This window comes from Glycine soja, chromosome 6 (assembly GCF_004193775.1).
Source record: "Glycine soja cultivar W05 chromosome 6, ASM419377v2, whole genome shotgun sequence".
In the NCBI taxonomy this organism is placed as follows: domain Eukaryota; kingdom Viridiplantae; phylum Streptophyta; class Magnoliopsida; order Fabales; family Fabaceae; genus Glycine; species Glycine soja.
The window spans coordinates 45235818-45263482 of NC_041007.1; the positions used below are offsets into that span (position 1 = coordinate 45235818).

The window sequence follows — 27665 nt, forward strand, 5'->3', positions numbered from 1 at the left end:
ATAACACGCATGTATTCCACAAATTTATTTTCAGTACTCAAAATATAGTAAAAAATAACTTCATAATATGAGTACTGTTATCACAAATTTATTTTGAGCTAACTTCATTCTTTTTACTTTCCCAATTCAACAGTTTTTTCTTTTCTTTATTGGATATGCATCATTTCACAGAATATCCTCACAATTAACAAAAAAAGTTATCTCTTAACCAGTTCAAACTACTTTTTTCACGTTTATATTTTTATTTTTTAATTGTATATTAATTTTAATCTAGCTTATTTTATCTTCATCTCTAAATTAAATTTCAATAGTATTTTTTGAAAAAAAGTAGTAATAATTAAAAATAATTTTTATATTATAATTTAAGTTGTTCATTCTAATTTCTAAATTTAAAATCTAAATTATATGCACTAATAATATAATTTTTCTCACTGGTATATATTCAATTACCAACCATGTATAATAAATTTAAAGGTTTTAATAACAATCACCCTAAAAATAACACTAAAATTTATTTTTAATTGGTTAATAATTTAACACTAGTACATATCCATTAAATGCTATAATATTGTTCCTATAACTAAAAATTTCGGTAGCCGTTACTGTCTTTTTTCTTTTCTTTTCAAGTAACAGTTACTGTCTAATACCAACTATTAACATATTAAATTTATGCAATTTTCTTTTCCAACTATTCACATATTTTATATACTCATTCCAATTACTACTTTCACAGCAAGTTTGACTTCCATCATGACTGTTTCACAACTAGAGGCATCTGTATTAAATATTTAAACTTATGAGTAGAGTTGGCCAAATGGGATTAGGTTATGGGCTGCATGTAAAATTTGGAGTCCACATGATATATGGGTCTCATTTTTTTAATCCGTTTTAAAAATGGACTTTTTATTTCATCTTGTATAACTCTCAGATTAAATGGGTTTTACCTATAAGTATTTTAACTTTTACTATAAAAAAAAAAAACAAAATAGTATGTGGTTTAACAAACACAAGAGTTTTTTAGCACTTAAACTTGTTTGGATTATTTGTATTATATTATTTTACACTTGGATTTGTTTGGATTTAGATTTTACACTTCACTTAATCTAAACTTGAGTACTTGATAGTTGATATTACCTATTTATATTGTATTTATTTATGTGTATTTAAAATAATTTATTTAAATAATTCACAATTTTTAAGATTTTTAATTTTTGTGTGTGAATGCAAGATGGCCCGCAAAACCCGAAAGCTATGCGGGACGGATGCGGGTTAAAAAAACATAATCGATTACAAGTTTCACAGGACAAACTTACCTACGTTCTACTTGTTAAGGAAAGAAAAATATTTTTATAAAATATCCAATTAGCCTACTAAAATTCATTCTGAAAACACATTAACATAACAATGATGTAACAATAATGGCATTGACATTCCACATTCCATTTGTGATGACAAACAAACACTACCAAAACCAAAAGATTAGAAATGTCGTAGAAAAAAAATTAATAAGTAACAATCTAAAAAATGGTCATATCTGAGGTATAAAAAAGATATTTATAGCTTTGTTTAATTTTGAAGAACTATTCTATCTCGATGAAAATTAATTTAACAATTTCTATTCAATTAAAATTATTAATAAATAAATATGTTTAAATTAAACATTTAGATTTATACTACTAAACAACTTGAGCAGTGGGATATAAAGTTACTGAAAAACCCAACCTTTTTAATGTCTTTATGAACCTAAAGTGCATTCTTTAAACTCTACAATTGTGCATTTTGATAGCAGCCCTGGTGAAGAAGGTTTCAAGTTTTGAAACCCCCATACATATCCTAACCCACTTCGTTGATTACGGTAAGTCCTAATTGATCTGAAGCTATTAACAATTAAACATGTATTAGTTGAATAGTTAAGTTCATCTTCGTTGGTTGCCATCGAAACCCAACACTGAATCAAGGTCTTAATATTAATAATAATTGTTTTTGTGAATGCCATGACCCGTAAATGCTACTATTATATAATTCGACTCACATTCTACGTGGCAAGGTTCGTTCTTAGCAATTCCTCTGTGTTCTCAAAGGCCGTTTTTTTTAGTGTGTGTGTTTCACTTTTATTTCCTTTTCGGTTCCAATCTATGTTTGAGTCGTATTGTAATCATGTTGAGTCTTGGTCGATGCCTTGTATAATGTGTATGGTGGGTTGTATCTTCCTTGGATTTTATTGAACATGCCTGCCTGCCCGCCACCTGTTTGATGAAATGCTTGAACTTTTCAGAAATGAACTAGTGTGTGATATATTGGCGCTTGAATTTGTGATGCTACACCTGTTGGCTTTCTTGTTTGCATCTGAAGTAATTTAACAAAAACATGAGTTTTTTTTTTGTTATTATTGTATTGATGTTGATGTTACGGCTGAGTTTTGGATACATGACTGTTTATGTGTTCTTAAAGTGCAAGGTTACCGTAATACTATCTTTGTTTTTAGACCTGAACCTGAAATCAAACCAATAAGGCCTCAAGGTTGTTGTTGGATTGGTTTAACCATAGGTTACCCAAGGCTTTTTGGCTTCGAATTTGGTTCTTATAACATTAATAATAATGTAATACATGGAATTGCACATCACAAGAAGATCTGTTGCTATTCTTATTCTTAAGAAGCTTAACCACAGTGTTTATTTTTGAAAATAAAATGAAATTTGTTGGTTTGATATTGATGGTAATTTGTTCTGGCTCTTAACAGTTACAAAAGAAGTGACTGTGAATCCGAATCCAAATCTGAATGGGTTATCTTCAATTTGGCAGACATGGTGTTAGGCAGGTCCTTAGATTTAGAGATGCTAGTTGTGATAATGTTGTGGTAAACCCACTCTTATATGCTTCCCAAGGACTTCGTTACAAGAGGAAGCTCCAAGTCATCCTTACAAATGTAATTATTTATCTTGAGTTGTGATGCTTTTTTTTCTGGAATTGCATTTAATTCAATTTTCTGAAAGTTCTAATTTCCAATTTATAGGACATAGATAAGCTGGGAAAGGCAGGTGACACTGTCAAAGTTGCCCCTGGATATTTTCGCAACCACCTAATGCCCAAGCTCCTTGCTTTCCCTAACATTGATAAGTTTGCTTATCTCCTCAATGAGCAGCGCAAGGTTTTTCTTTTCATTAATCTCTGTTTTATCCATTTATATATGCTACTTCTTGGTCAATGTCGTTATTAGGTAAATTATTTCCACTTACAGTTTTCTGCATTTTACTATCTTCTGGAATAAAATTTTAAATTCTTGATATGATAATTCTGTTAGATGTTTCATCCTAAGAACAACTGCATCCTATGTATTTATTCCTGTGGTTATGTGAATGTGTGTGCGATTCACACTGTCAACATTCTATGCTTGTATACTTGGTGCATAAGCAGTCTCCATAATATTCTTCTCTGTATTCACCATTTTCCAATGTTGTGTTTTAAATGCTTCAGATCTATCAACCAACTGAAGAAGAAAAACAAGAAGATGTCACTCTAGTTAAAGAGTCCAAGGAAGATATGATGAAAGAGTATGAAAAGGCAGCATTACGTCTTGATAAAGCTCAGCTGGTTTGTAGTTTAGTGTTCAAAGCTTTTCATTGTTGTTTTAGACTATTTCTGCTATTGTTTCTGGGATAATTATTTTCTTTTTCTGGTAGAGTATTGCTTTGTATTGATTATCACTCCTTGGGGAATTGGGTTCGGCTAAAGTATAGATGAACTATTCTGGGTTTTTTTATTTTTTAAATGTATTACTTATTAAAACTTCAATTTAGACTAAATGTTTGTGAAGATACCCCCATAGTTTGTAGCTGTTAAAGTTTTAAAATAGAAATATGCATTTGATAATTTGTAATTCGATAGAATATTTTATGTTAAAACCAAGTTAATATATAATTTTAATATGGGTTTGGATGTGATGATCTAATAGGTTTTGCGGAGGTTAATTAATGTTCAAAAAGCCAAGTCACGTGAATCAAAAGAAGACCCCTTGGAGTTACGTTATCCTGTGACAAAAGATACTCTTGTGGCTGAGGTAATATTTGTTCTTTGTAGTTTAAATGTTTTTTTGATATTAGCTAAGTAACAAATTAAGAAATAAGAATATAGTCTGTAATATATGCACCTTTCTTGACATTATTCAGAGCATGGAATAGAGAATGATTCATGTTAGAATACCTGGATAATATTTTATAATATTATTACTGTATCACTGTATCTTAAAATATTTTAGAGCATACTAGATGACCTCTTGTGAATGGTTTTCATATTTCATGATTTGTTTCCTTATTTAATTATAATTAGAAGTCTAAATAGGGGCTAATACTCTGCCTTTTATTTCATCAAATGAAATAGTCTTCTATTTTCTCATTTTCTTCTATTCCTTCACCTAATACTCTTTACATTACACCAACAAGTTGTTGTTCCGAGTGGCCTTGAGCTTGGTCCCCTTAAGTTAGGTCTCGGGTTCGAGTCTTGTGGATGGAAAAACATGGTTGGGAGAAACCCACTAAAGGTGGGCTAGTCAGGTTCCCCAACAGAGATTACTCGACAGTAAAATTGGTGGATACTCTACACCAATGTCATGGTGATAAAAAAAATACTCTTTACATGACGTCTTGGATTAACTTTAGTTTACATTTCGCCTTTGGTTATAGGGTATTTATCAGTACATGTCTGTTTTAAATGCTTTGTAACCTAGGGAGTTATTATGCACAGTGACTTCTAGTTCTAGGTACTTCTGATGCCAGTCATAAGAATTTGTTTGCATTCCAAAAAAAATTACAGTTGGTGTGATGTTACTGTTCACCCTACTACTTATCTTGACATGTTAGTAAAACTAGGGATAGCTCTATTTTTTTTTTTTTTTTGTAATCAATGGAAAGAGAGTTGGATGATATATATGACAATGCTGGAAATAAAGAATTTCTGTGAAAATAATCCTTATTTGCCACCCAAATATTGCTATGAACAGAGATGATTGTTCTCGCAGGGTGCATTGTCTCTAACATCCTTTTTTTTTATTGTCAAACTAATGAATCCAAGTTTGTTACTTTGAGGTGTTAGTATTTCTGTTGCAAATCGTATTTAATTTAACATTGGTTTCTTATCAAAGAAAAATAGGATTTAATATTTTGTGTTGCTTCAAAGTAAATGAGTGAAAAATTACTTCTTGATAAATTGTCTGAAATTACCAAAATGTATGTGCCTAATGCTAATTTCATTCTAGAAGGGTGAGCTTCACTCTTCTTTTTTTTTCCTCATTATTTCTCTGGTACTGACTTTTGTATGTTGTTCTAATTTAAGGTGGCAAGACAACTTTGTGTGAACGTTGCACCTGATAACCTGCATCTTCCATCACCTCTATCCACATTAGGAGAATATGAGGTGCCACTGCGTATACCAAGGTCCATCCCGTTGCCAGAGGGCAAGGTTAACTGGAGTTTGAAAGTTAAAGTCAGGAGTAAATAAATCACTCATCTTGTTGAATTCAAGTTCACAAGGGATGGAATAGTGGTTTTATGCTAATAAATCATTAAATTGAATCCGAGGATTATAAGATTTTGACATTGCTTTTATTTATAGAAACAGAAACGCCACTCATTTAACAATGTCTCTTGAATAGTCTGTTTTTATTGAGTGGAGTCTCATGTGTTATTGACATTCCTTTGTATAAAGTTGTCTAGGTGTCAAATATATATTTTTGGTAATGGGTGGGGCTTAAAGCCCGAAAAAAAAAAAGAAACTAAGAAATATGCGGAGTCTCAACTCCTAAAGAATCAAAAAGCAGTATCTGAGACAGAAACCCTGGTGGTTGCTCAAAAATCACCAAGTCCTCCTCCAGCTCTCGACATTGATTAGCTAGCAAATCAACATAGTGATTTGCTTCACGGAAAGTATGACTGAGCTTCACATGGCAATCCTTTGTCAACATGTTTCAAATGGCAACAATGACAGTCCTCCCAGATGCACACCCCTCATTAACTCCTTTCAACACAGAAGCAACAGCTTGAGAATCAACAATTATCTCAATAAACTCCCCTATGTCGAGTTATACTAATACCCTGATAAACTCCCCATAACTATGCCACAAAGGCTGGGGTTATACCTAATTTCCTAGCATTTCTCACAATCCATCTCCCCTAATCATCCATGATTAAACCACTGCCTCATGATATATACCATTAGTGCCTTGGACCGATCCATCAGAATTAAGCTTGAACCATCCTGAGTCAGGGGGTTTCCATTTGACCATAATCTGCTTCTTAGAAAAAGTCATAAACATTAGCCATTTGAACCATGAAATTCTTATAATTTTTCCAACTCTACAGAATAATATCCCATCGTCTAAATGGCTTAATAGTGGAAGGGTTGTGAGTCTGTCGATTAAATCTACTTCTGTTAGCTGGGTCAAGCAAATGATACCACACCAATGATGCTAAGGGACAGTCCCTCAGAACATGGATGGATGGTGGTTTCCTTAGGAATCACACAATGATGGCACCTTGGGTGGCCAGAACTCCAGCGGGTAATACGACTATTAGTGGGAAGCCTATTATAAGTTGCCTTGCCTGCCAAATGAAAATTTTAACTCTCTCTGGTGACTGAGTTCTCCAAACTTTCTTTAACACATGATTTTGATTCAAATGAAAACTTTAACTCTATCTGGTGACTGAGGAGGAATGTCTTCATGACATTACTTAATTTGAGATCAGCATTAATCCACTTGTTACCCCCCTTTCCAACTGCCCAAAATTCACCGGCAACTAAATTTGTGCACTAAGGTGTCAAATATTTTATCCGAATAGCTATTGATTTTTGTTTATCTATTAACTTCCAATCTTGGACAAAATACTCATCTTATATATCTACCTCCTTGCCAGAAAAGATGGCTTCTGCAGATCCACCTTGCTCTCCCCTTGTGCTGCTATCTCAATCAACATGTATAGCTTCATGATAAGCATCTGAGAAAGAAAATTGAACACAAAATTACAGAGTCAGAATAAATAGGTACCGATAACATCATGCAATCAATGTTCTTTGCCAACCATTTGGTTTCCAATTGAAAAAAAAAATCTGCAAGTTAAATTAATAATAACCAAACAATCAATTCCCTGACAATAACTAAATTGGGCACCTTCATTTTGAAAGAGACGGACGAAAGTAAAAATAAAATAAATAAAACCTCATCTATAACATGAGAATTATTAATATCAGATAGTAGACCAACAACTATTCTACTAGTAGCTAGTTAGTAATGTGTAAATTATATATAAAATTGATAATGCTATCCGTCCCCATGTTGGCTACATATCAATTAGTTGGTTACTATATAAGATCGATATATAGCATTATAAAACATTTTTTGGTGGTTATGAGGTGCTACAAGTCGAAAGGAGAGAAGGCGGGTTTTGGATAAAAATGGGTCATTTTTGCTAACTAAATATCATTTTGAGTTGATCTTCAAAGTATTTATTAGAGTCACTGATTCAAGTCACATAGGATTTTGATAGCGTCATTCAAGGACTCTCCACCTAGGTGGCGTCATTTTGCAAAGTGTCTCTAGTTCAAGTGATTAAGTGACTTATTGGCATCACCTTGGGTGATTTCACTTAGTTAGACACGCTTCTCCAAGATAGTGAAGTTTTCTTGACTGGTGACACCACCCTGCATGACTTCACATAAGTGGTGTCGAACGGGGTGTTTCACCCAATTCGTATTTAATAATATTTTTATTAAATATTATTATAAAGTTATAACTTTACCTATTAAAATTTTTAATTAAAACTATTTTTTCTACAAAATTAAAAATAGAAATATTATTAAATAAGAACTGAGTGAAGTCATCCAGTTTGGCATCACCTGTGTGAAACCATGTAGGATAGTACCACCAAGTCAACAAGACTACACTATCTAGAAGAAGTGTGTCTCACTAGGTGAAGTCATCCAGGGTAGCGCCACCAAGTCACTTAGTCACCTTAATCGGTGGCACTTTGCAGAGTGGTGTCACCTAAATGGAGAGGAGTTGACTAACACACCAAAATCCTGAGTGACTTATATCATCCACTTTGAAAATACTTCGGAGACCAACCAAAATGGTATTTAGTTAGCAAAAATGACTCATTTTGATAAAAAAAAAAATCCAGGAGAAGGCCACACGATGAGTTCGTGAAAACACATGGAGGCAATGTAATGGAGAGGAAGAATCTTTTTTTTTCCACTAGTTTGTGATTTTGCTTATTCTCACCGATTTTAATTACCACAAGTTGTTGATTTGTGTTGTTGTTCATGATTTTATGAGTTGTTGATTTGTTCATATCCTTCTTTGTGATTTATTGATTTTGTTTATTGGATCTCCTTCTTTGTTATTTATTCAAAATTTTAAACCTTTTTTTTTCAATAGTTTTACACAATCTTGAAATTTTGTAACACCTTAGAAAGTTAGAAAATATCTTAAATCAATAATATTATATTATGTGGATGTTAATTTATATTAATAATTCATATGTGGCAAGTCAAATGGTTGCACATCATTGCTTGATGGCATGATGAGAATGACTAAAAATAATGAGCAGCAAAAGTTGAGGCATTAAGATAAAAATTGTTGAGTAATTAATACCAATCAAAAAATTGTTAAAAGACTAAAATCACTCAAAAAATTAGTGAAGAACTAAAAGTGAATTTTATAAAAGATGAATAACTAAAACATAATTTATCTAGAAATTAATTTAACATGTGATTGCCACATTAGTTTAGTATGTCACATGGTTGTCATGTTATATTTATCAAAGAAACTTAATGAGAGGAACTAAAAACATTAATAAATAAAAAATATAGAGACTAAGACTAGCTAGCTAAAATTTTGTTGAGAGACTAAAAACAAAAATCACCAAAAGTTATATAATCTTATAATCAGTTTTTATTTATATTTATAGAAAAATATATCACAATTTAAATTTAATTTATTTAATGAAGCATTAAATAATTTAATTTTTTTATAAAACCTTTTAAACCTGATTTATTCAATAAGAACTTTTAACTTAAGTAATTTTAAAAATAAATTAGGGTACTTTCTTCCCTTTTAAATCTACTTCTATATATATATATATATATATATATATATTATAAATTTAAATCATTATCTCGAATGAGAATATTGATTTTAGAAGTTATTCTTCAACAACAATGTTTTTAGAATTTTTTTAAATGATGATATTGTTAGGAGTTTTTCTTATCCTTTTATTGTTTCAAATCTATATCCTTTTTATTTTTATTTTTAAATTAAATTTCAATGTTTTTTAAACAATAATTATCAATAATAATTATATAAATAAGCTTAATTACATTTTTTATCTCTAATTTTTTTACTTTTTCGTGAATTTTACTTCTAATAAATTAATTTGACACCTTTTATTTTCAATTTTTAAAAAACTTACAAATTTTATCTTATGTTGTTGACATGATGTGGTAACATAAAAGTTAAGAGTAAAATTCACTTAAAAGTGAAAAATTATGGGTAAAATTTGTCATAAAGTGAAAAATATAGGATTGAAATTCACCAAAAAGTATAGAATTGAAGATAAAAAATGTAATAATTTTAGTATGTCACGTAAGTTCAACGATGAAAGATAAAATTTGTATTTTTTTAAAAAAAATTAAGGATAAGATACTACAAATTAATTGATTAGGAGAAAAATTTATCAAAAAGTAAAAAAAAAATAGGAGTAAATAAAAAATGCAATTAAACATATAAAATAAAACCTACGCACTTAATAAAATTAAAAAATTTATAACTTAGCACGCAAGATATAATCCTGACATTCAAGTATAACCAAAATCTTTTAACAACGTCCCCCCAAAAGTAAGAGAATAATAAGGTAACTGTTTTCAGTTATCTGTTAAAAATCCTTACCAGAACACAATCGCATGACACAAATTAATTGAAGGAAACCTGAAAACGCCCCTAATAAAAGCAAATGGCCCTTACACCAAAACGAAAAACAAAACCTTAATTAATATTCTTACTTATATGTGTAACCTCTTTTTCTTTCCATCACCAAACATATAGCATATTTCTTACCATAAATAGCTCAATAACAATATAACATATAGTTCCATTGCAGTAACTCAAACATACGTACATTTAAAACGTTGTATTGTTGAGGGGATAACAAAGTAACAAACCACGTAAATGCTTTTCAGTTTCTTGCATATGAATTTCCTACATATATATTTAACAAAGGCTTGATCAGCACACACACGTTTCAAATACAAAACTGACAAAACATTGGAACTATAGATTGAAGAAAAAACTAAAGATTATTATTCCCTCTTTGTTTATTTCATGGATGTTCATGTGACTACTCAAGAACCCCTTTTGGAAAACGCCCCTACACCACTACTACTACCTCAAAAAACGCCCAAAACCCCAACACAAAGAACCATGAGAAAGGCATTCAAAGGCACATCACATCTGGCCAAGCTTCTCCCAACAGGAACAGTGCTAATATTCCAAACCCTATCACCACTTTTCACACACCAAGGCCAATGCCAAACCCTAACAAGCAAAACCATGACCACATGTCTCTTAACCCTTTGCAGCATCTCGTGTTTTCTTCTGTCCTTCACTGACAGCTTCAGGGATGAGAGGGGAAAAGTGAGATATGGGGTGGCCTCATTGAAAGGTTTGTGGGTTTTGGATGCTTCAATTAGGGTTCCTGTTGATGAGGCTGAGAAGTATAGGCTGAGGTTCATTGATTTCTTCCATGCTTTCATGTCGATCTTGGTTTTCTTGGCGGTCGCGCTCTTAGATGGAAGTGTTGTTAGCTGTTTTTTTCCTAAGCCTTCTGAGGAGGCCAAGGAGCTTCTTGTGACTTTGCCTATTGGGATTGGAATTGTTTGCAGCGTTTTGTTTGTTGCATTCCCTAGCCAAAGACATGGGATTGGCTTCCCTCTCTCACGTAATTAGTTTCATTGATCTATCTTGTTCATTTTTTTCTTCTTCTATGGCATGCTTTGTGTAATTCTAATAGAAAGCCTAGGAATTTTTATTTTTTTTTTCATTTTTTGCAACCAAGTGCTGAAAGATATACCAATAGCAACAACAAAAAGTGAGGTTGAGTGAACACATGAATCACACACCATGGCATTATGCCATTGAGTTTGGTAAAAATTAACCAAATTTATTAGAAGTGTAAATAAATGGAAAGACATGTGGCTTTATATAAGATTCAAGCATGGAATACTTAAATACCTCATTTGGGTGGCTGAAAATAATTAACAAAAATTCGGGTGGTTTAATTGGTCATTTATTTCGTTGATTCAATTGTCAGACATTGATAAAATTAAGTAGATCACATTTCCAGGGCCTAACAGTAAATTAATCCTAAGATGGTCTCAGCCATTTGAGCACTTTTTGTGGAAAGATCACACTCATCTTATGGAATGGAGATTCCAACAAAAGGAAAAGTCGCCGCACGTTATTCATATATAAAGGGGTGATACAGATCACCACCAATTCATTGAAGATGTCTAGACAAAAATGGCATATGCATTAATGAAATGTTGTAGATCTGCATTTCTTGACAAAAGATCGAAGCATGGTTTTAAATTGCCACACCGTGATCTGATTGTGATAACTGAGATTGCAAGCAAATGGTAATCAAACCATGTCACAATAACATACATTTCCCACATTTTTTAATTAAAATTATAAAATCACGAGTTTATATTTATTAAGAAAAAATAAAATTCAGGTAATTTCATAAGAATAATGATATTTACACACTTAATTATTTTAAAAATTTTATCAATATTTTTTTAATTTCTCTTTTCATGCTACATCACATCCTTTATCATATATGTCTTTCTTTTCTCTCGTTTTTCAATCTCTCACTAGGTCTAAGTGTCGTTGGTTGTCAAAATATATTTATCTACTTCATAAAATTGTTAACAAGTTTTAATTAATAATATGTGTGTTTGAAATAAAAACAACTTTATAACGTTTCTACGTACGATAAATAATAAGCAAATGTAGTAGTAGAATAGTGGGCAAACCGCCAAAGCATTAATCATTCAACATATTCTTTTTCTGTTTTTTTTTTAATGAATTATTCATCATATTCTGAATCCTTACTGTTACCGCAGTTAATTAAAAGAAGCTTCATTGATCAGAATTGGTAAAAGTAAAACTTTAAAAGCATCCACCACTGTGGACGTGTGTTTTTACCGCGGTAACAAATAATCTTAAAAAGCACGCGCGGGGCAGGGGTAAAACGACAATGCCAGTGTCGTACCGACAATGAACACAAACCATTGAAAACAAGTAACGGGTTAAGATCAAAGGATCACCACGCCCAAAAAAAACAGCAACCCCAAAAAAACGTTAGAGAGAGAAACTCCTCTACGTATTTAGAGAGAGAAACAGTTCAAAATCAAATCATCAATCCATACCAAATCAAATCAAATGAACAAAATCAAATCAAATGAACCACATGACACGTACAATAATAATTTATAAAACCACTATCACACACATTTGTTCGTGAATCAAAGTCACTACTTACTCATTTCCTTTCAACAGAAAAAAAGGCAACAATAACAATTCCACTCTCTCTAATTAATTTACAATTTCTTTTGGGCATTTTATCGAACATTGTACGATAAAACTTAAAAACTACTCGAAAAAGAGAAAAAACAAAAACAAAAAACACAATTTCGATGGCAGCGATTGGGGATGTTGTTGTTCGTAGCTTCTATTATTTCTCTTTCATTAATCAACGATCATACAATTACAATTTACAAACACCTTTTCTATTATTATTATTATTACTATTATTGTTATCGTTGTTTTTGCATAATTTTATTCTTCTTCTTCATTTTCCTCCCTAATGTCTACTCCAATTGCATTAATTATTGCTTTTTGTTGTTCCCCAAATCTAACCGTTCATCTCAATCACAGACTCTCATTTCAAGAGTGAAATTGGAACACCTTCAATTATTTCCCCTAGAGAGAGAGTGGATGAAATGTTAGAGAGAGAAACTCTGAATTCACGCGTCCAGCTACCCCTTTTGGCTCTGATTTTGCTTTCCGTGTTCTTCGAGGGTTTTTGGTTTCTGGGTTGTTTCTGATTTTGGGGTTTTGGGTTTCTCTGGAACAAAAATAGTTCAATTTTGTTGTTGGGGTTTTGTGAGTAAAAAGCTTGATATTTGTGTATGGAGGGTGTTTCTGAAGGAGAGAAGAAGAAGGAGCCAGTGGAAGGAGAGAATAAGAGCAAGCGCAAAATGAAGACGGCTTCACAGTTGGAAGTTCTGGAAAAAGCCTATGCTGGTCAGTGAAAAAAATTCAGCCATTTTTTTTGTGCACCTCTTTTGTGTGTTGTTTGTTTAAATTGTGATTCGTGGTGTGAGTTTATGTTGAAATGTGAGATTGTGTGTGTGTGTGGGGGGGGGGGGGGGGGGGGGGTTGTGATTTGTGGTGAGAATTTATACTGAAATGTGAGATTTTGTGTAATGCGGTTCTGCATTGTGTGGTTCAGCGGAGGCTTACCCTTCGGAGGCTTTGCGGGCTGAGCTATCCGTGAAGCTGAGTCTGTCTGATCGTCAATTGCAGATGTGGTTCTGTCACCGGAGACTGAAGGACCGAAATGCCAAGAAGCTGCAAAATGATTCATCCCTTGCGGGGGCTCCGGCGGTGGGTGAGGAGGGTGTTGAGCAAGTGACAGGGGCTGATGTTGGGCGTGATTGTGGTTTAGCTTCTGGGCCATTCGATCATCTGGATTCGCGGAAAATTGTTCCTCGGCCTGGGATGACGGCCTTTCCTAGTATGGGAGCTGGATTGCCAGCAGTGGTGGGCAGCAGTTACTATGAACCACCTCAGAACATGGATGTGCTGCAAGTTGTTGCATTTGTGGAAAGACAGTTGGGGGAGCCGATAAGAGAAGATGGACCCATCCTGGGGATGGAATTTGATTCTTTGCCGCCGGATGCATTTGGTGCACCAATAGGTAAACTTGACTTTCTAATTGCAGGACTTCTAAATTTTGCCATGCCATATGTAATGATATTGCAAAAGGGTGGGAATGAGGCTATTTTATACTGTAAAAAAATATTTGTATTTTCATGCTCCTGGCTTAGTCAGGTATGAATTCCAATGAGACTGAGAGATGGGCATCTTGTTGCTAGTGCTAGTAAACATAATATATACCAATTATATTCATATAATTCACGGCTATACATGTCAATGCATAGTAAGATAAATAAATAAAAAATATATCCATTTTAATGCAAGAAAACGCGATAGTGAAATAGAAATGCAGACATACAGGCGCTACCCCGCCTGTGTTTCCGCCAGTGTACTGTGTACTATGAAGTTGATATGGATACATCATACATGCATCACTGTGTCTGCCTATGGTGTGTTGCCAACAAGGGTCGCTCGTGCAATTGGGCAATTAGCAAAATCAGCTGGTACAGAAGGCCTTGTTGCAGGTTGGAAAATGTTGTTATATAATAATGCTCAATTAATTGTTAATAATAATAATTAACAATAATATACAATAGTGCTATGATGATGATAATAATAATAGTATAATCACAACATTAACTGAAAAGTGAGGGAAATCAAACAAAGTAGTGTTGGGGAATGAACGGGAAATAGATGAGAAGCTGATACATGTTCGCAAGGGTTATTTTAATATATAGTAAATAGATAATCTTTTATTAGTTACTGCTATGTTTTAGCTTGTTCTTCTCTCTCTTCTTTGCCAATAGTCGGATCTCGTCCATTATTCATAAGCATCAATGTCATGACCAAATTTGAATCAAGATATATCCATTTCAATCAGCATCAATAATTCAATATTGATGAATGGCAAGAAAGAAAAAAAGGACAGCTGTTTTATGTATTTGAAAATAAGGGTAATACATTGTTGATTATATTGTAACTCATGCCATTTTATCCACTTCCCAGACAATGGAATGGAAATTTCCATTCCATCATGAAGTATTCAAGTATCCAAACAATGGAACAATGGAGAGTTGTTTTTATTCTATTTTGTTCCATTCCATTCCACTTTGTTTTATTATGCATTGCTCCTTACACTTAGATATTCTAATGAACCACCCTAAGGATCTTACCTGATTGTGAGTTCAAGGTTGTCAGAAAGCGAGTAATGGGCCTAACTCAACCCTAAAAAACCGGCTTATAAGGTGAGGATTGATCTCCACTTATATAGATTATCTCGGCACTATCTTTAGTCAATGTAGGACTTCAACATGTCCCTGTTTGCCCATGGCTACCCGCCATGTGGGACTTTCAACACCCCCCCTCTATTTAGGGGTGACCACAATTTAGGTGGCTTTTTTCAACATCCCCCTCACGCTTAAGGCTACCTGCTTAGAGCGTGACAAACACAGGGACCCGTTTAGGATAGGCTCTGATGCCATTTTAGAGAGTGAGTAATGGGCCTAACTCAATCCTACAAAATCGGCTTATAAGGTGAAGATTGCTCCTCACTTATATAGTTAATCTTGCAATGTGGGACTTTCAACTCACCCCCTCTATCTAGGGGTGACCATAATTTAGGGGGCTTTTTCCAACAAAGGTCATACATGATATTTGCATTGTTAGACTAGTATAGGGTATGTATGAACTGAATGAATTAACTTATTTTTGTTGCTTTTAAGTGTATGATTCCTATGGATTAATGTGCATTTAAATGGATAATTTTCATAGCTTATTAGACCAAGCAAACCTACCAGCTTTATATAGGTGAAAATTTAAATTTAGTTGCTTATGAAAATGCTCTTGTCATGCAAGTAAACTTTAACAATGCATTTGAATGAGTCAGTCTTCATCTGGATTTGATTGGGTAATTGTTCATTTTAGTTGTGGCACATTTATTGGTTAATTTGAAGAGAATGATATCTATTTAAAAGTTTTCAAAGCATTATCTCCCTTTTGATAACAGGTATTTGGCATTTTTTTGTTGTAAGTAATAGAGTGCCATAACTCACTGCATTTTGGCCCTGAGAATATGATTTTTACGGTCAGTAATCACTCGAGCTCTTCAAAGGTTTAGAAACTGAATTTGGAAATTGGAAAGGGCGCATTAGAAGTAGAACACATTTTTGTCAATGTTGTACATGAGAGAACTTTGGTTAGTGCTTGTTTTGTATGGATTTGGTTAGTTGAAGTCTTTTTTGCAGCCAATAATCACTTTTAGGCTCTTAAAAGATTTAGTTCATGTTTGATTCAACTTATTTTCTAGAGATAATCACTTTTTTTTTTGTTAGCTTTCCAAGAGAACTTTCAAAAAAGAAGTGAATATTTCCTGAAATTAATCTTTTCCAAACATGCACTTAAGGTGCATTTTGATAAGCTTTGAAAAAGTTCTCTTATATTACAACTATTTTCTAGATTTTTTTTCCTCCCAGAGGCTACTATTTTAGCTTTTAAGAGAAGCACTAGAACACTTGTTTTACTTTCTGAAATGCTTGTCCAATATCAAGTTTTCTTTACTAGAAAATGTTTTTCCTTTGCAAAAGCACAACATATATTCTTGTCAATGTTGTGCATGCCAGATGTTTGGTAAACTTGTTTCAGTTGGCATGACTTTGTGCTGTAATTACTACTGTTGAACCCTCAGCAATATTTTCTATTATTTCAGGGATAGTGACAATGGGGCAACACAGGCAATGTGGAGGTCCTTTTGAGGCGAAAATTTATGAACAACTGGACAAGGTTATATTTCTTTTATTCTTTTTCTCTTTCTGCAGTTTCACAGTTTTAAACAAATCTTTTTGAATAATGTAGCAGTAGTACTACTTTAAAAGTCATTAGGTTACAACTGTGGTTTGTACTAGTGCATGCTTGGTTCAGCTTACTATAGAGAAATAATCACTTTTTTTTGTTACTGGTTAAATATTGTACCAAGCATGCTACTAGTTAAATATTCTATTTCATTTGTATCTTGATTATCTCCTTCGTTTGTTGTAATTATATACCTTATCTAGGTGAAAAACATATTTTATATGCATATTTATGGCTTGGCTGAAAAGTTCATTATCTAGGATGTTTCAAGGACTCTGCACGAATACCAATTTATTCCAGAGAAGCCATCTGTTAGAAATGAGACATATGAGAGAGTTGCCCCCTCTATCCACTATAGTTCCCTTGATGGCATTCCACATTCTAGGACTTTATTATCTAGTGGACGATCTTTCCTCAATGGGAATGAATCTGCACCTTATGGATACGGAATTCAAGGTCATTTACCTGGTCTAAATCTTTTGTCTCGGCAAGGTAGGCAGAATCATCTTTTGCCATCTGCTTCAGGAGAAAATGATGGCATTCCACGAAAGAACCCATTTGTTGATGTAACAGCTGACATTCATAATGGGGCTCACCCAATAACTCTGATTGACAGCCCTCTAATGCCATCTGACGGGAGGGTTATCCACGTAGAGGAATTATCAAGGCTTCAAAGGAAGCGAAAGGTATCTAATGCTCGAATCCAACATGATTTATCACTAGACAATGGTTGCTCATTGATTTGTCTTCTTTGTAGAATGATGACACTAAAATGCAACAAGAACTTGAAGCACAAGAGAGAAAAAATAGAAAAGAGCTTGAAAAACAGGATATTCTAAGGCAAAAGGTTTGAGTCAGTCTATTTTTTCCCCTTTAATGAATATATTTGTTCTGTAGCTGATATTGTTTTGCCATACATCAAGAGAGAAGAACAAACAAAGAAAGAAATGGAGAGACATGAACGTGAAAGGCAGAAGGAAGAGGAAAGGTTATTGCGTGAAAGGCAGAAGGAAGAGGAAAGGCTATTGCGTGAGAGACAGCGAGAGGAGGAGAGGTACCAAAGAGAACAGAGGCGTGAACAGGAACGGCGGCAGAAGTTTTTACAGAAGGAATCAATCAGAGTATGTAAGATTGATCTGTCAATTTATTCTGATCTGTTATGTGAAAATTAGTAAAGCTTATGTTATTTGTTCTTGCAGGCTGAGAAACTGAGACAGAAGGAAGAACTACGCAGGGAGAAAGAGGCAGCCAGGATCAAAGCTGCCAATGAGAGAGCTATTGCTCGCAGAATTGCTAAAGAATCAATAGAACTTATTGAAGATGAACGCCTGGAACTCATGGAGTTAGCTGCATCAAAGAAGGAACTCTCTTCGATACTGGCTCTTGACTATGAAACTATTCAAAATCTTGAATTCTATCGAGGTAAATAATTTGCTTAAATTTTCTGCTTGCTTAAGATTGGGCAGTTTGGTAACTGAAGCGCTCAAATTAGAATCTGTTTTGTGCCATTTTTGTCATGCTGATCTGCTTAGCTTCTAACTCATTTTGAAAGCAGTTTTTTTTTTAGTCAGCAGTGAAATTGAAGTTTGTATATGCTGCAAATTGACTTGATACCTGAAAAAAATTGTGTGAAAAGGGAATAATATCAAAAGTATCTTCTTTCGGAGGGGGCATCTAATTCATTTTGAGTATATACATTAATATTTGTATTAAAAAGGGGATGCCTTTTGTTCACAAGGAGATTAAAGGTTATTGTGATCAAAACAGCTTATAATCAGAATCTTAATAGATGGGCTTTGGGGGCGCGGGGAGGGGAATTTTTTTTTATCATTAATTTAGACCAAACATGCACTGGTTTTTCAGATGGACGGGCATCCTTCCCACCCAAGTCTGTACAGTTGAAAAGAATATTTTCAATTAAACCTTGGTCAGATTCTGATGAGAACGTGGGTAATCTTCTGATGGTAAGATTTTTTTCTCATTTTTTTTTTGGATTTTCTTATTAGTAGATGAAATTTGTTGAGACTCTGATTTTATTACTGTCGGCGAGGCTAACCATAGTTGTGAAAAAAACTATCTCCCTTCACCAATATAAAATCTGCAACCTAGTTATGGTTGGTTCAAATTTATTGTATTTTGTGATAAATGACTCATTTTATTTTCTGCATGGTCTTGCTTTCTTGTAGATTGTATTGTTATTGAACAATGTGACCTGCTCACTCACCACTTGGGAAATTTTCTTTTGTCATTTGTGTTAGCTCTGCCTCACTGGTCCATCAAATACCTGGATTGAGCCTGTAATTGTGCTTAGTTTTTATTATGAAGATGTTTATTGTCCTCATTCATTAAAGCTATTAAACTATACCAATATTTTCAAAATATAAAATTAATTCTTTTTATTGCATTTAGTAACTATATGTGGTTTACTGAATTTTCTCTCAACTGTGATGAATATAAATGCTTTGTATTTAGGTTTGGAGGTTCTTGATTACCTTTGCTGATGTTCTTGGAATATGGCCATTTACCGTGGATGAACTTATACAAGCTTTTCATGACCATGTAAGTATACTTTTCTCCACCCGATTTTGCCAGGTTATCTCTTTCTTTAAGATCCCTATTCAAGGTCTTGTTTGTCCTAAAATTATTCCTTGAACTTATGATTTCTGATAGAGATAGAAAAGAGAAGCTAATGCTGAAAATCATGTCTCAACTCACCTACACCATGGATTCAATATTTATCTAATGAATGAATATATTAAATACGAAGATTCAGTTTTCCTGATTACCATATTTACTTGATGCACTGAACCTAGATATTACAATGAGCCTTGACATACTTACATGTTTCTAACAAAGCTTTGTGATGATGGATCTATATTTGCTCTCTTAATAATGCAGGACCCAAGGTTGTTAGGTGAGATTCATATTGCACTTCTGAAATCCATTATAAAAGATATTGAAGATGTTGCAAGAACACCCTCTACTGGGTTAGGATGCAACCAACACAGTGTTACAAACTCTGGTGGGGGGCATCCACAGGTAGTTGAAGGGGTGAGTAATTTTTTTTCATCCCTCCAGCTTTTAAATATATTATCTGTTTTGTTCTTCCCTTCTCAACCCAAAAAAACTTGTTTGGAATCTATTGTCAGGCCTATCTGTGGGGTTTTGATATAAGAAATTGGCAGCGGCATTTAAATCCCTTAACATGGCCAGAGATTTTGCGACAATTTGCTTTGTCAGCAGGATTTGGGCCCCAATTGAAGAAACTGAGTATTGAGCAGGTGCATCCTTGCAATAATAATGAGGTATTTTTTCCCCCACCATTCATCACTATTGCTTTCAATTAAAAATTTATTGTCAGCCATTGTATTTATGATATACCGAAGGGGACTGTTAAGGGTGATGACAGAGGCCGTTGAAGGTTTATGTTACAAAAAATGAAAGGCAGGCTTGATCTATTAGTAGCTTGTAAGCATAGGCAGTCATATTTTTCTCTTTGAGATGGTTATGTTTTTAGTAGGGTGTATACTGTATAGGAAGTTACTGAAAGATGTTTCTTGAAAAGTGTAGTTTGCAAATTTGTGTTTCTATTGAAGGAGGAGACTCTTGTTAGGGGGAAAACCTGTGTTTGTTGTATATACCTAAATCTGCCCTAAATAACACATTACATCAATTATTATTCAAAATTCAGTGTCTTCATTTCTTGAGTCGAACAATTTACCATCTGCAATGATTAACTTTTTTGTCACTTTTGAGAACTTGCATTTTACACATGTCATGAGGAAAAAGTCTTTTACAAACAGTTATGTGGTTCCTTTTTTATTTAAATCTATTAAACCAATGCCTTGTCCAAAAAATTGAACTTGCATAAAAAAAAAAGCATTGGAGGATGAGCCTTGGGGCAATGATAAGGTTACTGCCACCTTGTGACCGGGAAGTTCTTGGGTTTAAATCCTGAAAAAGTCTCCCTGTTTATGCTGCACATTTAGGTGGAAACCTTGAGCATCAAGTTGCCCTTTTTTGTCTGTGGTCCCTAACATTATAATTTGGAAAAATGCTAACCTGGTTAAGGAATCAAAAGTACAAAGTGTTTTTGTTAAAAAGTGTAATAGTACACTCATGATTTCCAATGCAACCATCCAATAAAAACTTTCTATTCATTGATTCCTTAACCATTGCCCTTAGGCACTGGTTAGTTGTACATTTATTAAATGTTAAATTGTAGTTTTTTAAGTATAAATAAAAGATTGGGCAGGTTGATCCAAATGTTGCTACTTTATAATTACTCATGAACATACATTTTCAAATATTTTCTCAATATAATCAATGTTGCTATGCTATGTGCACTGGTGCACCCTACTTTGGTTGCATCCGATTTGCGTCATCATCATCATGCAATAAAGTCGGTTATACATTTGCATTTATTACATATTTTTATTGATCAAATACAATGTCAAGAAACAGAAAAATGAAAGGTATTTAACTTGTTACTTCTGAATTGGGGGGAGGGGGGATCTGAATCACCTCTCTCCCATTCTGAAGCAGGAGAATTTTGAGGAAATTACTCTATAAATTTCAGAAGAATGATTGATGAAATATAGCACATATTTGCTTGTCATGTTTGTGAATTTGTAAATTGTGTTCATAATTGGTATTTGTGTTGTTTTTGAAAATAATTTTTCTAAGCATTCCATAACAAAAGGGATATTAATTTCATTTCTTTGGTTTTGTTGTTGGGTTTTTTTCTCAATCCCCTTCTGGGTTGCAAGTGCAGGGCAATGATGGTAGAGATATAATTTCTAATCTACGCAGTGGAGCAGCTGTTGAAAATGCTGTTGCTATTATGCAAGAGAAGGGATTATCTAACCCCAGAAGATCTAGGCATTGTTTGACACCTGGAACTGTTAAATTTGCTGCATTTCATGTCCTTTCTCTTGAAGGAAGCAAAGGCCTTAATATATTAGAAGTTGCAGACAAGATTCAGGTATAACTATTCTACTGGATGTCTTATTCATAATCTCATGTTAATGATTAAATTTTCTTCATTTTTTTTTGTTTATCTAGAAATCTGGACTTCGTGATCTTACAACAAGCAAAACACCAGAGGCTTCTATTTCTGCTGCTTTGTCTAGGGATACAAAACTATTTGAAAGGACAGCTCCTTCAACATATTGTGTACGTCCTGCATATAGAAAGGACCCAGCTGATTCTGAAGCAATTTATTCTGGTGCCAGGGAAAGAATCAGGATGTTCAAAAGTGGATTTGTGGAGGCAGAAGCTGCTGATAATGGTGAAAGGGATGAAGATTCTGAAAGCGATATGGAAGAAGATCCCGAGATTGATGATTTAGGAACTGAAACAAATGCAAAAAAGGAGAGTTCCAATTATGAGGGATTTAATGCAGACTCTGAGATGAGAAATAGAAAGGACAGCGTTGAGGTTTTGCAAACTCATGATACTAGCCTTGAGAAAGTGGGTGAGGATTTAGCTTCAATTGTTGCCAAAGACTTTAATGAACATAAAGATGTTAGTACCTCTAGTGGAATTGCTGTTTGCAACAATGATGTGGTTGATCCTAATGTCAAAGGAATAGCTGTTGATGAAAGCATTCCAGGTGAACCATGGATACAAGGGCTTACAGAGGGAGAGTACTCGGATCTTAGTGTAGTTGAGCGTCTTCATGCTCTTGTTGCTTTGATTGGTGTGGCAACTGAAGGAAATTCAATTCGTGTTGTACTTGAGGTATTTTCTTAGTTTTTTACTTTCTTTTATCTCCATTGTAGGTGGCCTTAAAACAACATATACAAGTGTGTGTGTGTGTGCGCGTGTGTGTGTGTGTGTGTGCGCGTGTGCACGCATGCGTGGGGTTTTCTGATGAGCAGTGTTTCAGGAACGTCTAGAAGCAGCAAATGCTTTAAAAAAGCAGATGTGGGCAGAAGCACAGCTTGATAAACGCCGTATCAAAGAGGATTACTTTGCTAAGATGCAGTCTGTCTCTTATTTGGACAAAACGAATGAGCTGACTGTTGTATTTCCCTCAGCAGATAGTAAACATAGCCCAGTGCTTATTGCTGATGATAAAAATAGTAAGGCTTTGCTCAATTCTCATGACCTGCATGAACAGAGCATTGAATTACAGGAAAATCAGAATCATCTTCAGAGTTCTCCATTAAAAGTCAATAAGCAGATGCAAGATTGTTCTACTGGCCCAGATAATTATTCTTTCCAACACTCAGGATATGTTGTTGAAAAATCAAGGTCAAATTTAAAGTCATACATTGGTCACTTGGCTGAGCAAACTTACATGTATAGGTCATTGCCTCTTGGTTTGGATCGAAGACGTAATCGATACTGGCAGTTCACAACATCTGCTCAAAATGATCCAGGTTGTGGCAGGATTTTTGTGGAGTTGAATGATGGTCGTTGGAAGTTGATTGATTCTGAAGAGGTATTGCTTCTATGAGGCTGAGTTGATCTTATACAATTTTCCAGTTGTCTTTGCATTTTCTTAGTAGCATCTTTTATGTTCTATCTTTACTCTGTGAAGCTTGATGTAGCTAATGCAGAAAATGTCTATTACTAATTACTAATGATTTGCATGTGGAAGTGGAAGCCATCACTTTTAATGCTACCAACTGCATAGATTATTAGCAAAGTTTTGTGATATCATTATTTCCTGTGTATCTATATATAAATCTTATTTTCATAGATGCTTAAAACTAGTTTTTCATTTCTTTTTTCGCCTCCTTGTATAAAATCTTATATATAAAGTCTTATTTCTGTTTATCCTCGATATTCTGTTGTGTTTGTTTTCTTCATTATTTTCCTTTTACATGCAGGGTTTTGATGCTTTATTGGCTTCTTTGGATGTACGTGGGATTAGGGAGTCCCACTTGCATATGATGTTGCAAAGAATTGAGACGTACTTCAAAGAATTTGTTAGAAAGAATGCCCAAAATGTTAACATGAGAATGCAAAATGGAGACCCTGTCGAGAGACTCAAGACAGAATCTGTTGAAATGGCTTCAAACCAAGATTGCAGTGCTAATATTCATGGTTCTTCCTCTGTATGCATTGATAATCTGGATGCATCAGAGACCTCAACATCTTTTGTGGTTCAGCTTGGAAGAAATGAAGCTGATAACAAAGATGCTTGTATGAGATATTGGGACTTTGAGAAATGGATGCGAAAGGAATGTCTAAATTTCTCAGTACTTTCTGCAATGAAGTTTGGGAAGAAGTGGTGCCACCAACTGCAGTCCATATGTGATTTGTGCCTTCATGCCTATTTCTCTGGGGGAGCTCCATGCTCTTCCTGCTGTAGAACCTTCAGTGCTTGTAAGAGCAACCCTAGTTCTTCCAAACATATTGTTCATTCTGAAGGCAAAGTGAAGATTGACATTGATTGTTTTCATGCTTCGTCCTCATTGTCTTTGAGGATCAGATTGCTCAAAATCTTATTGTCAATTGTTGAGGTGATAACCTTATATTATTTTTTCTTGACTGTGATTTGTGGATTAGTTAGATATATTTTCTTAATAGTTGTTTAGAATTTAGATAAGGTCTCTGTTTATTGTTTGTTTGAATTCACTGGAGCTGATAGTGTTTGGTTATGGGTTTTAGGTAACCCTTCCCCTAGAAGCTCTGCAACCTCTTTGGAGAGACAGCTGCAGGAAATCTTGGAGTACAAAGCTGGATGCTTCCTCATCAAGCGAAGACCTTCTTCAGGTTATAATCTGGTTCATCTTGATAGATCATGCTTTGGAACTTCCAGTTGGTTGCTAATGGTCTCAAGTTAAGCTCATCTTTGATCTTCCCATGTCTGTTGCAGACAGAAAGACTAACTAATGCTGTATCAATACCCTGTTTCCAATAGTGGGGTAGTGGTAATAATTCAATAAGGAGCTGGAAAATATTTAGATAATTAAGACCAAGAAAAATTTAGGGTCGTTGTTCTGGTTGAAAAATTACATTGTCATTTGATAAAACGGATAATGAGGAAGGACAATGCTGCTGGTAATTGTGGATAATAGCCTTCCCTTCAAGTCTTTGCAATTGAACTTCTAAGGAATAGAAGTTACTTCAACAGTATTCTTTTACCAAATTCAATGTTTTAAAAACTAAGCATGGGATTGAACTGGTGTGACCTTTGGGTCATGATTTGATTGATTCAACTGTTTGATTTTGTGGTTGAACTGGATAATGTTCAAACTGGATAGCCAGATCACATCTGGACTGTTCTTCCAGCCAGCTGGTGTGATCCAGTTGAAGATATGCCTAGTTGGCTAGTTATTGTGTTAGTCTAAACATTTTAAAATTTAATGTTGATGCTTTGTAGTGCTTCTTTTCTCAACACATTGTTTCATACAATCATACCTTATTGCTGACCATTTAAGGTTTTTGTTGTTCATCTTAATGTGTTTTCTTGTTTACTCCTTCATTTCTACCATGAAGTGGAATATGCATAGTTTATCTTGAGCTTTTTCATTTATTTGTTTACCCTGATACTGATGTGTAGGATATCATTTCTTTCTCAGATATTGACGGCATTGGAAGGTGCTATAAAGAGGGAGTATTTGGATTCAAACTATGAAACTACTTTTGAGCTGTTGGGTTTGTTTAGTGCTTCTGGATGTCACACTAAGGATTCCATTGATGGTGAAAGGATGTCTGTACTTCCATGGGTTCCATATACATCAGCTGCTGTAGCTCTAAGGCTCCTGCAACTTGATGCATGTATCTTTTACACCTCACAGCAGAAGCTGGAGTCTGAGAAGGATAAGAAAATTGGAATTGTGATGGTGAGTATTCTTCCTTTTCCTACTTTGATTGTGAACTATTGTGAAAATGTTAAAAGGGTTTGAGGAAAATAAACAAATATAACGTTGTTGTGCTCATACATCATTTAAAATGAAAAAAATTTGAAAGGCCTTCCAAAAGCCCTTAGGTGAGGGGGGTGAGGATAAAGAAAATGTTGCACTCCTCTCAGAAGGGTACAGTGGTACACTACTACTAATGTACTAGGTTTGGGAATATGTTTTTGTGCAGTCCAATCATTTTGACTTTGACCCAACACAATCTGATCTTTACCCAAATAATAGGCCAGTTTAAGATTTTGGACCATCCTCCTATTTAAAATTATGGCAAGGGGAACATGGTTGGTGAATGGAGGAAAAATAACTGAATGTAGTATTAAAAAACTGATTCAAAAGAAAAAGACAACTTTAAACTTATTATCTGTTCACTTGATGGAACTTTTGTAATATTCTGTGAAATTATGGTAGGACAATGTTCAGTTTAGCAAAATAAAGAGTGTAGGGTGTGTTATATCATTCTTTTTTTAGAGCAAGGAGAGGAATCTGAATTTCAGTAGGTTTGCCTTGCAAATGGATTTCTCTAGCATGACAACACTTGTAATCTTTGTATGCTTCTATAAGAAATTTAAGAAAAGAAGACAATAATTTGGCTGCAATTTTGTGGGAATCAGCCTATCATAATTTGCATATGTATTTTTAGTTTGAAGTTTGAATTTCCCTGACTTTTTGTTTCTCACTTCAGAAGCTTCCATCAAAACATGCTTCTGCCAGAAAATCTTACAATGCTGGTGCAATTGAAACTTCACATCAGGCTGAACGTGCTGTAGAGAACTGGGTTGATCTTGGAGCTGGTCTTACGAGCTGCAGCAGAGGACAAAGGACCCAACAGGGCCGTGGCCGTTCTCATGGTGGAAGAACATCATCAAAAAGGAGGGTGGTTAGTTCAAGATCCGGTTCTAAAAAGAGAAGCACTACCTCTAGAAGCAGGAAAATGGGAAAATTACTTGAATGGAAAGGGAGACCATGCAGACAAGGAGGAAATGCCCGTGGTCCTCGTAGCATTAGAAGCTGGCAGAAATCAGAAGCCAAGGTGGATGTGATCACTGGTGAGAGGGATACCCCAAAAGATGTCATGGAGGAAGCAGCTGGTATCTTTGTCCAAGAGGAGATTAATGAAGGTGAAATGGAAGCCGCTGCACTAAATGCTAGTAGTTCAGAGAGATCAGGCTATGAAGATGATGTTTATCAAGAAATAGGTGATGAGTATGATTATCTGGTGGACAATAATGATGGATATCAGGGTGTATTTAGTGGGAAGTCTGAGAACTTATTACATGGAAGCCACTATAATGTGGTTGGTAAGGAAGATATGGATATTGATGACAATGTTGACGATGATGATGACGACAACGGGAAAATTGATCTTGATGTTGAAGGTTACATAATTGGGGGCAACTCAGATGCAAGGGACAGGAAAGAAGAAAATGCAGAACAAAACATGGATCTGGATGGAGTTGGTTCTACATCATCAGACTATAGTGATTAATAGTATCAGTCATTGCAAGTGACTCCACAAGAGTATGTAGTTAAATTTTGAAGGTTTGTTTAGTAATGTAGGCCAGTGATTTGTGATATACTTTGTAGATTGCAAAATTATGAAAGAAAATGTTTCTCGTATTTTGAAAGAGAATATCCATCATCTGTGGTTCTCTCGGCTGTAGGTTGCATTCCACTGAGATTTAATTAAATTATTAATCTTTAGGTGGGTTCTTTTATGCTACGGAAAATCATAAACACAAAAAAGCGAGCCTAGTCTAACTATTCCTGTAACTAACAATTGGTATTAAATTTTCGATAATTTTTATATTTTTAGAATTATCCTTAAAATCAATAACATTTCATTCTTTTTACTTAATTATTACATCTTTACTTAAAAGATATTTGTGTAAAAACAAAAACAATTAATGCAGTAAATATTTAAGGAAAATATAAACAAAATTAAGACACTTTCCAAA

At 34.2% G+C, this 27665-nt stretch overlaps 3 protein-coding genes across 5 annotated transcripts; all 3 read left to right on the forward strand.

Annotated features, from left to right (window-relative positions):
* Positions 1-1722: 1722 nt before the first annotated feature.
* On the forward strand, positions 1723-5718 carry LOC114417171 (50S ribosomal protein L9-like). Its single transcript, XM_028382280.1, has 6 exons — positions 1723-1855; positions 2741-2926; positions 3014-3148; positions 3475-3591; positions 3953-4057; positions 5329-5718. Exons 2-6 carry the CDS (start codon positions 2780-2782, stop codon positions 5491-5493), a joined length of 669 nt encoding a protein of 222 aa, XP_028238081.1. The 5' UTR covers positions 1723-1855; positions 2741-2779; the 3' UTR covers positions 5494-5718.
* A 4655-nt stretch (positions 5719-10373) lies between these two features.
* On the forward strand, positions 10374-11109 carry LOC114414377 (protein DMP7-like). The gene has a single exon (XM_028378624.1). The coding sequence runs from the start codon at positions 10466-10468 to the stop codon at positions 10988-10990; it is 525 nt and encodes a 174-aa protein (XP_028234425.1). The 5' UTR covers positions 10374-10465; the 3' UTR covers positions 10991-11109.
* Positions 11110-12466: 1357 nt separating this feature from the next.
* Positions 12467-27349, forward strand: LOC114417173 (homeobox-DDT domain protein RLT2-like). Of its 3 annotated transcripts, none has more exons than XM_028382282.1 (18): positions 12467-13351; positions 13560-14027; positions 16692-16765; positions 17095-17520; positions 17592-17681; positions 17758-17955; positions 18034-18256; positions 18698-18798; positions 19307-19393; positions 19733-19885; positions 19984-20139; positions 21609-21818; positions 21899-22576; positions 22725-23282; positions 23674-24309; positions 24458-24562; positions 25372-25635; positions 26396-27349. In XM_028382282.1, the coding sequence occupies exons 1-18, from the start codon at positions 13237-13239 to the stop codon at positions 27194-27196; spliced, it is 5343 nt and encodes a 1780-aa protein (XP_028238083.1). In that variant the 5' UTR covers positions 12467-13236; the 3' UTR covers positions 27197-27349. The 3 variants fall into 3 exon arrangements, with proteins under 3 accessions (XP_028238083.1, XP_028238082.1, XP_028238084.1); XM_028382281.1 differs by having other exon boundaries at positions 12469-13351; positions 26393-27349; XM_028382283.1 differs by lacking the exon at positions 12467-13351 and having other exon boundaries at positions 13895-14027; positions 17106-17520; positions 26393-27349.
* The last annotated feature ends 316 nt before the right edge of the window (positions 27350-27665 follow it).

Coding starts and splice junctions, on each gene's coding strand:
- LOC114417173 (XM_028382281.1), top strand. CDS start 13,237: ATGGAGGGTGTTTCTGAAGGAGAGAAGAAGAAGGAGCCAGTGGAAGGA. Junction 17,956..18,033: donor TACAGAAGGAATCAATCAGA/GTATGTAAGATT, acceptor TTGTTCTTGCAG/GCTGAGAAACTGAGACAGAA. Junction 23,283..23,673: donor AGTTGATTGATTCTGAAGAG/GTATTGCTTCTA, acceptor TTTTACATGCAG/GGTTTTGATGCTTTATTGGC.
- LOC114414377 (XM_028378624.1), top strand. CDS start 10,466: ATGAGAAAGGCATTCAAAGGCACATCACATCTGGCCAAGCTTCTCCCA.
- LOC114417171 (XM_028382280.1), top strand. CDS start 2,780: ATGGGTTATCTTCAATTTGGCAGACATGGTGTTAGGCAGGTCCTTAGA. Junction 3,149..3,474: donor TCCTCAATGAGCAGCGCAAG/GTTTTTCTTTTC, acceptor TAAATGCTTCAG/ATCTATCAACCAACTGAAGA. Junction 3,592..3,952: donor GTCTTGATAAAGCTCAGCTG/GTTTGTAGTTTA, acceptor ATGATCTAATAG/GTTTTGCGGAGGTTAATTAA.